Consider the following 9,197-nt stretch of genomic DNA (forward strand, 5'->3'; position numbering starts at 1 on the left):
ATTATACTTTTTCTTTTAATTTTCTTGATATAATAATAAAATTTGTATTTAAATTATCCCAATTTTTTCAGGAGGAGGGAAAACAAGTGTTGACAATGATCCGGTGATGGATGCGGTTTTGGGTGTCATACATCAAGCAACTGTTCGAGGATTTATTAATAAGTATGATAATGATGGTGATTCATCCACGGTGGCGGATATCATTAATGTGGAGGATGAGGGATCCGAAAACGATGTTTTTGAGGTAATAATATCTTTCATATTGACCTTAAAGAAATTTCTAAATATTTTAAATTACGAATTACTTAACACATACTTTTTTTGTAAAAGTTTATAACCTTTATACCTTTAACCTGATCAAACTTGAATTAAATTAGTTTATCTGTTAGGATATGAGTAAAAATATAAGCTTTAAACATTTTTTTTTCTTAATTAGTATTTGCTGAGCAACCAACAAGTTCGGGATTGGGCGAAAATCGATCCATCTAATTTAAAATCTAAAATAAGTGCTCCATTAAAAGCCAACAAACATAATAGTATATTACACACCTAGGGAAGTAAAGTAAGAAATGTCTCAGATCACATGTAATTGTTGGCCGAGGCGAAGCCGAGGTCAACAAACATGTGATCTGAGGCTTTCTTATTTACTTCCCGAGGAGTGTATACTATTTTTTTGTCCGACGAAGGCGGAAAGCGGCAACTTAGTTTAGCGCAGCGGGACGAAAGTTGCCACTTTCCGCCCGGAGGGCAAAAAAAGTACTTCAGCCAAACCGTATGATAACGTCCTTCAAGAAAAACATATGTCTCCAAAAGATGAGCTTGCAGCTATATTAAAAGAGCAAGCTATTGAAAAACATCAATATGAGATGGAATTACTTAAAATTAAAATTCAAAGAGAACATTTATTATTTGAGAAAATCCAGGAAGGAGAATATTTCCCTGCTGATTCTAACAGCGAATAATTTTAATGTTTGTTTTATTTGCACAATAACTTGGTATTTTTTAAAAATAAAAACTTATTTAAAGTAAATAATAAATCATCAAATAATGTATTAAAGCACTGTACAGTAATGAATGACTGGATATAACAATATACTGCAATAATAACTAATATTTATTGTTAAACTGTAGAATTTTTTCTCGTGCTTTTAATTTTGGGCCTATCTTCTTAAGTACTGGTTTGTTTGTGTAGGGCTTGCAGAAGTAGTTATGGTAGTCAATTCGTTCTCTCGTCAAGTCCACGATTTCTGCCTCGAGTCTACCAAACTATTCTGCTTCTCTTGCTCTTCCTAGATGAAGGCTCTTATCCTTAAGGGACATATATAATTCCTACTCCCTGATTAAAGAAAATGATTTAGAACAAAGAAAAAGGATTAAAAAGTATTTGATTTATTAATCATTTTAAATCCTTTTTCTTTGTTCTAAATCATTTTATTTAAACAGGGCTACCTTTAGGTTCCTATCCTTAAGAGAAATATATGATTATAACAAGACTACTAAAAATATTCATACAAAAAATTCCATTTCAATTGAAATCAACCTGAGCAAGGTGTAAAAGTGCAGCAAATCCTTTGTACTATGCCAGTGCCTATGGGTGGGTTCAAGGGGAAAAGTTCTGTGGTGTCCAGACATGTATCTTGTGACAGCATTTTACATTTTGCATTGTGCAGAGGCTGAGTTGTTTCAATTAAATAATATATTTGTTGGGAAACCAAGTTTATCCTTTACGGAATAATGCAATTTACACCGCCATATTTTCGTGTCTCAATTTTGTGTAAAAAGAAAATTTTCAATAATTATTTATTAATTTTTAAGTTTCTTAACCTTTTCTTATTTTGATGTTATTTTCGTAAACATACCTACTTGAATATACACTCTTATAATTTTAATATACGAGTTCAGAGTATTAGTGATTTATTTTCTTAAGTTGGCAATTTTGAAATCACTGTTTTAGCGAAATCATTGATTGAAAAACTGGCCCTAAATTAGCAATTAAAATTTAAACACACTTACTATTGTTTTGATGGATGGAATTGAGTTTGAAAATTCTTGATATTCTTTTCGACTAAATGGGTACAGACCAGTCATTTAATTTTATTTATAAGTTGTTAAAAAAATATTTTAGTAACCATTATTGCTAGAATTTAAATTACTTTGTTGTGAATTACGATTTACAAAAAAATTATTCTCGTACATAATTATCCAGTAAAAGATATTAAACTCTGGCTTTGTTAGGAATTTAATTTTACTATACTATATTACATGTGCATAAACATTTTCAAAACTAGAAAAGAGTTGTATGATGTTTTTCAAGGATAGAGAATGCTTAAATATATTTTTAGAAATTTTATTTTTTTAATTACTTTTCAGATAAATTTAAGAATCAAGTGTTATGAAGTTGCCGCAAAAGTTGTATGTATTATTTTATTTAATTTCCAAATTTATTTGAGACGTAAAGCGATGATCACCAGTATGGCCTTAGTTTCCGTATTCCCATTGGCTATAAATCACGTGATCTTGTACAACTGTATTATTGTTTAAATTAAAAATATATGGGACATATCACACCATATGGGCTGAAAATTATTTTTCATTTCCTACCCCATCAAAAAATTTTAAAACTATTTTACCCCACCAAAAAAAGTTACAAATTTTCCAAAAAAAAATTGATGACCAGAAATTTGCAGACACTTGACAATTTTTTTTATTTTTCTTGAAAAATAAACTAGGTTTAGAAGATTATTGTTAAAAAATTGTATTTATAATTTTCTAGATTTTATAAAGATGGAATTTTTAAAATAAATTTTTCTTGTTGCAATGTATTTAATAAATAAGTTATATAAATTATCAGATGTCTCTCAATTTCAATAACATGAAAATTGCTTTTTTTCAATATTGTTTTTATAATTATTAGTTTTTTATATGATATTAAAGTTAGCTGTCACTTGAAGATTTTTTTATTTTATTTAACAAAAATATTTGTTCCGAAGAATTATTTTTAAAAAATTGCATTTTTTATTTATTAAATTTTCTAAATGTCTATTTTTTTCTTATTTTTTTTATGCAGTAATTTATTTATTAGAAAAATTCTTAAAATTAAGAAATATCTGCTAAATTATAATTTTCATGTTGTTTATTCAAACGCAAAACTGTAAATATTGACTTAACACTTGCACTAATAGCATTGAAAAAAATTACTGATCAGCACTATCATATTCACCAAAAGAACTAGTCAATAGTTTTTGATACTAAAATTGTCATAAATTGATCTTTAAATTTAAGGATAATAGAAATTAATTTCTTGAAATTTTATTTTTCTAATTACTTCTTAAATAAATTTCAAAATCAAATAAAATGAATTTCCAAAAAATAACTTATAACTAGCTATTGTAGAAGCTTTATAATAATTTATTTAACGATTTTTTAAAAAAGTAATTAGAAAAATAGAATTTAATAATGCCCTAGCGGTATCGACGACTCAGAGTAAACTCGGAGTTTACGCGGAGTTACTATGGAGTATACTCCCTCTTGGAGTTTAATCGGGGTATAAGCGGAGTTTACGCGGAGTTTTAGGGGTATATGCAAGGAGTATTGTGTGCAGTTACGACACAGAGTCACAAAAGTGTATTATTGGAGTTTTCGAGAAGTTTTTGACGAGTTTTTTCGGAGTCGCTATGGAGTTTTTCTCAAGTTTTTATCGAATATTTTCGGAGTTACAGTGGAGTTTTTTTGGCGTTTTCGTCGAGTTTTTGTTGAGTATTTTCGGAGTTGCTAGGGAATTTTTGTCGAGTTTTTTTCAATGTTTTGCGGAGCTTCATAAGAGTTTCGCTGGTGTTTTTTCGGAGTTTTGGTAGTGTTATTGTGGAGTTTACTCGCAATTAATAATACTTCACGGCATGAAAATTAATTTTAATTTCACAAAGATGACTATAAATAAATCATTTTTCAATTACGGTGTACTTTTTATTAATTAATTTATTTATTTACAAGTTGAAATGTATTTATCTATATAGAATATGTTATTTAATAAATATATTATGAAGTTTATAAGTAAAATATATGATATATAAAAAAAATGACATCATAATGAAATTGTCAAAAGTTTACAGTTGTTACACTGAATCAATTTTATCATAACTAAAATTAGAATTTTATCAATACATAAAGCGATTCAAAACTTTTTCGGTTTCCGTAAGATAGACAGTGTTGTTTATTACTTGGTGGGTCTTATTATGTGACTAAATAGTTAATACTGATAATGTCTAAGATAGCTTGACCGATTGAGCCCTTGGCTAGAAATCAAATAGTCCGGGTTCGAGTCCCGGTCTGTACGAATTATTTTTTTCGGTTTTTCATTCATTATCCATCAAAAACTCCGATGAAACTCGCAAAATACTCTTGGAAAGCTCCACAATATCTCGGTAAAGACGCTGACTAAACTCGACAGAAAACCCGTAAAAACACTGATAAAACTCGGGGAAAACTTCATGAGAACACCAGCAAAATTCCAACCAAACTCCGTAACGATCTCAATTAAACACCTATTAACCACTATCGTCTTTATGTGTCACAACTGCACACAATACTCCGAGTTTACTCCCCATATGCGCTGACTATACTCCGTCGTTATGCTGAGTTTCGGACGAGTTTCTACAGAGTTTTATCGGTGGCACCGAAACCGCTAGGGTGTACATTCACTACGGCCTAGCTTTAATTAATGCGCATTCGAAAAAAAAACACTGTCCGATGCCACCTGTAATAAAAAAATTAACTACCATAAAATCAAATTTCTTCTTACATAATATTATTCTTAGAATGATTAAATTCTCACTTATTAAAAAATGTTTTGAAATTATTCTAAAAATTGTAATGTCTACTACATAAAATCAAAAAAAATTTTTTCAGACTTCAGACTATTGTTTCAATTTTGAAAAAAGTTAAAATAACAACTTATTTCTTCTTTTGTATTAGAATTATAGTTGAGTTGAAAACTACTACATTTGTCCATTTTTAAATATTTTCAAAGACTATCAGTTGAAAAAAAAAAAAATTTCTGTTGAAAGCAAAAAATTAAATTGATTGTTTATTTTAAAACTCAGTAGGCCACCTTAAAATCTTTGTATTAAAAGATTAAAAATAATTGGATGATAATATATTTATATTCATTATAACGTAAATATTGATTAACAATTAACTCGATACACCTGTCTAGAATTGATGTTTTTCAATTATAACAATTGGATTTTAAATAATAAAAAATTAATTAATTTTTAAAAATCTAAAAAATTTTAACATTTAATTTGTAATTTTTTTAAGTTAAATATTAAGCTTCACCAATTTTTATTAATTATAAAACGATAAGATTTGATAACATTAAAGTTAGCAGTCACTTGATAATTTTTTAATTTTATTTAATAAACAAATTTTATCCGAAAAATTATTTTAAAAAAATTGCATTGTTAATTTTTTAAAATTTCTACATGTCAATTTTTTTTTTCTCATTCTTTTTGCCATAATTTATTTGTTAAAAAAATTTTTTTAAAGTACTTACTTAATATCTGCTAAATTAATTATCATTTGTTTACTTGCTATCTAATCGGTATTTCACTATAATGTAAATTATCTATAATGTAGATTTTTATCACAAATTTATTATCGATTGAGTATAAAAAATTACGCATTCATTTGCACTTTATAACCTTCAAGAAGTTTAATTATCATCGTACGCCTTTACTGTTGTTATATACAAAGTGTTCTTACATTGATTTGTTGATCGTTCTTTTATTTGTTTACTTGCCACTATAAGAAAGCACATAACATACCAATGTGAAATTTTTAATTGTAAAAAACCATGTAAATATTGAATTGCATCGTTTTCAAAAAGACAACATTAATAAAATAATAAGAGATCAATAAATAAATAAATAAATAATAATATTAAAAGATAAAAAATGGTAATAATTTTAAATTCTATCAACAAATTAAATTTACCATTGAAACGTTCTTTTTTTGGATGGTTAATTCCAGTGTTTAATAAGTAATTATATTACTCTCAATTATAACCAATCTATATACATATATATTACTCTAGAAAAGAATTCTAAAATTAGCAGACAAAAAATTTTCAGTTTTTTTTTTTTTAAATAATTTAATTAGAAATAAAAAAATATTTATGAAAAATTGCACGCATAATTTTTATAATTTTCTACAAGTTAAATTTTTTATTTTGATCTTTTTGTAATAATTTAAAAAAAAAAAAAAATTTTTTTAATTGTCAGTTGTCTGCTAAGTTTATTTTAATCTTTAAAAATAAAAATATTGATAGTAAAATAAGGCATATTTATTGAAGAATAATTTTTTTTTTTACTTAGCGTATCAAAGAAAAAAATCCAAGAGTTGGGACCCAATGTAGCGTGTGCTGAATGGCTGATAAGAAATGGTGCTGCTGTTAAATGGAAAAAAATTTCTAGCAATGAAAGTCGAATTGATGATAAATACTTGAATAATTATGATAATTTACCAAAAGCGTCCGGTGGAATGGAATATGTTATCTACGGTGTCGATGCAACTGATTCAGGAATTAGTCATGAAGGATTCCCTCATTTTGGTATGCACTACTCTTCAAAATTTTGATAAAGTTTTATAGATTTTTTCCGAAACGCTCATAAAGAAACTTTCAATCGAATTTCATAGTTTTGCTTCTATCAATAAATCTTTAAAATGAATTCATATAATAACGACATCATACTGAAATTAGCAGATATCTGACAATTTTTGGGATTTTTATAACTAATCAATTATTAGAAAAAAAATATTTTTTTAAGTTCGTATTCACAATTTTTAAAAAATTTTTGGTAATTATTTACCAGTGAGATCAACCCCATTTTGGGCAATAACTAGGTGAAAAATTAAAATTTTCAAATTTTTGTTTTTTTTTTTTTATTCTGCTTGTTTTTACGGCGCATATATGATAAAAAATGTCGTGAAAGGAAAAAATAAAGAGTTCGATAGCTTTTTTGCCTTTAAAAGTTGGGAAAAATTTTGGCTCATGTTTTTGAATAAAATTTTTATTTTATCTTTTTTTGATGTATTTTTTTTGAAAAGTACATAAAAAAACGAACATTTAAAAAAAAAAATTGATCAATTTGATCAAAACAAAAATAAATTTAACATGGGCTTGCATGGGTTGATCCACTTGTAAATAATTACCTAATTTTTAAATATGGAATATTTTTACTAAGTTTTTAAAATTATAATTTAATTGTTATAAAAATCTTAAAAATTGTTAGATGTCTGTTAAATTCAATATCATAATGATAATGTATAAAAACAGTTTGTTATTATTTTCTAGAAAGTTAAATATAAAAACTAATTCATTTGAAATTTTACAAGTTAGTCTAAAAATTTCAAATTTATTATAAAAAACGTTTTAATTTGAAGATTGCTTCTAATAATTATAACTTTTCAGATGGTTGTAAATATATTGCTGAAATGAAATTGGTAAATTGTCTTTATGTCGGTAACCAAGCACTCAATTATTTGAATTTGTTGAAAAATTCATTGGAATATCTACAAATTGAGAATTGTGGATTAATAACTGATGATGGTCTCCATTATTTGACTGAACTAATGTATGTAAATATTTATTAATAATTAGTTCATACTTGTAAAATAAAAAGACATAGGGTAGAATCTCTAGTTTTGGAAACCTTAGTGCTAGTTTTGGACACTTAGACATTCAACAATTATGCAGAAAATTGTAGTGTTAAAATAATATTGTTATAAAATTTGTAAACGCTTACATTCATACAAACAGAATTTATGTTGCTATTAGGTTCATAAATTAGTTATACAATACAGTGTTTCTACCCTAGGCCAAGTTTAATGAAACATAATTATGCATTGGGTGATTGATATTCTTTAAGAAGATTACTTATTTAAAAAATAAAGAAAACTTTTTTTGCTTGTATCTGTAAATTAAATTTAACTTGTTTTTTTATCTTAATTTTACTACTAAATATTTACATCAACAAAAAATTAAAATTTATTTGATATGAATTGAGTTTAATTAATTTGGCATGAAATTTTATTTTTATATTCTTCATATGCTATGTGACAAATTATGAAATATTATAATTGAAATAAAAATTTTATATTACAGAAATTTGAAAACACTGAAGCTAAGAAATTTACCAACAATTAAAGATAAAAATTTAATACAAGACAAACTTTGTAATGAATTGAAAGACTGTAAAATTATTTATGAATAAGAATAAATATTTAAAACTTGAATAATTTTGTAGTTATTCTCAATAATAACTGAGAAATATTTGGTAGCAAAACATATTAATATTCCGGTTTGTTTATTAAGGGGCTATTCTGGTTTGTGACTTTAAAACAAAAATTTATTTTTTTTTTTTTCATTTTTAGAAAGTATATCTAAAAGTATTGTGTTAAAATTTCCAAGTGATCGGTCTACTGTAACTGTATTATTTTGCGATGCTTATGTGGATGTTCAAGGGGAAGAAAATTGAATTTTTAAAAAGATAAAAAGAGTCTTTTATAGTGCCGGTATTGTTCATTGACTAGGTAAGATTTTTTTTTTATTAAAAAAACTTTAAAAACTTTAGATGCGTTCATCTCAGAACTATATGTTTTTCTGGTTGACGTACATGATATATCCGGAACCACTGCCCCGATCTTAATGAAATTTAAACCACATATTCTGAAAGTAGTAGCAATTGCATCAGTTACAACCAAATAAAAATTTTGATTTTTACTATTTTTTTAGGACTAAAAACTCTGAAAAAAGCCTAATTTTTAAATTTTTTTTCAAAAAACCGGTATTTTGTTATTTATCAATAAATATTAATCTCCGTAACTGGTGCAATAATTACTTATATATTGAAGGTAAATCATTTTAGTTTTTGTGTTTTAGATGAGCCGTTAAGTTATCATGTACATCAGCGACATACCAACTTTTAAAGAAGCTCCGTTCACCTGTTGTTTATTCATATAAAAAATAAATTTTAATACTTTTTCTATAATAATTTCTATTTAAAAAAATAATGAATATTGGTTTTTTTTCGAGCGCCGGAACCATAACGACTCTTTAATCGGCGTTAGACTTAAAATAAAAAAATTGAAATTAATATCTGAGAAGAGCATTTTTCTGTGGAACCAAAAAAATTTCAGTA

The 9,197-nt window shown here is 26.0% G+C and overlaps 4 protein-coding genes across 6 annotated transcripts in view; 2 read left to right on the forward strand and 2 right to left on the reverse strand.

Moving 5' to 3' along the window:
• Positions 1 to 1,130, forward strand: part of LOC123273991 — a 3,521-nt gene extending 2,391 nt beyond the window's left edge. Inside the window, exons 6-8 of the mRNA XM_044741492.1 lie at positions 72 to 244; positions 437 to 533; positions 754 to 1,130. Of these exons, the coding sequence (XP_044597427.1) occupies positions 72 to 244; positions 437 to 533; positions 754 to 962 (479 nt within the window). The 3' untranslated portion in view covers positions 963 to 1,130. The remainder of the gene's footprint in view (positions 1 to 71; positions 245 to 436; positions 534 to 753) is intronic.
• The window catches only part of LOC123273989 (TBC1 domain family member whacked-like), a 21,927-nt gene extending 19,836 nt beyond the window's left edge, over positions 1 to 2,091 (reverse strand). The window contains exon 1 of one of the 3 annotated variants that reach the window (XM_044741488.1): positions 2,014 to 2,080. The gene's annotated coding sequence lies outside the window, so the exon portion shown is untranslated. Of the gene's footprint in view, positions 1 to 2,013 lie in introns of all 3 variants that reach the window. The other 2 variants (XM_044741489.1, XM_044741490.1) reach the window with 2 other exon arrangements.
• Positions 1 to 5,978, reverse strand: part of LOC123273992 — a 7,032-nt gene extending 1,054 nt beyond the window's left edge. Inside the window, exon 1 of the mRNA XM_044741493.1 lies at positions 5,552 to 5,978. The gene's annotated coding sequence lies outside the window, so the exon portion shown is untranslated. The remainder of the gene's footprint in view (positions 1 to 5,551) is intronic.
• LOC123273990 (ATP synthase subunit s, mitochondrial) lies at positions 5,952 to 8,292 on the forward strand. Its single transcript, XM_044741491.1, has 4 exons — positions 5,952 to 6,037; positions 6,372 to 6,607; positions 7,469 to 7,631; positions 8,162 to 8,292. The coding sequence occupies exons 1-4, from the start codon at positions 5,952 to 5,954 to the stop codon at positions 8,268 to 8,270; spliced, it is 594 nt and encodes a 197-aa protein (XP_044597426.1). The 3' UTR covers positions 8,271 to 8,292.
• The last annotated feature ends 905 nt before the right edge of the window (positions 8,293 to 9,197 follow it).

Source organism: Cotesia glomerata, unplaced genomic scaffold (genome assembly GCF_020080835.1).
Source record: "Cotesia glomerata isolate CgM1 unplaced genomic scaffold, MPM_Cglom_v2.3 scaffold_18, whole genome shotgun sequence".
Taxonomy (NCBI): domain Eukaryota; kingdom Metazoa; phylum Arthropoda; class Insecta; order Hymenoptera; family Braconidae; genus Cotesia; species Cotesia glomerata.

Bases quoted from the DNA above. Each gene is read 5' to 3' on its own strand.
- LOC123273990 (XM_044741491.1), top strand. From the start codon at position 5,952: ATGGTAATAATTTTAAATTCTATCAACAAATTAAATTTACCATTGAAA. The intron at 6,038-6,371 runs GTAATTATATTA...TTTTTTACTTAG, and splicing joins TTAATTCCAGTGTTTAATAA to CGTATCAAAGAAAAAAATCC. The intron at 6,608-7,468 runs GTATGCACTACT...ATAACTTTTCAG, and splicing joins TGAAGGATTCCCTCATTTTG to ATGGTTGTAAATATATTGCT.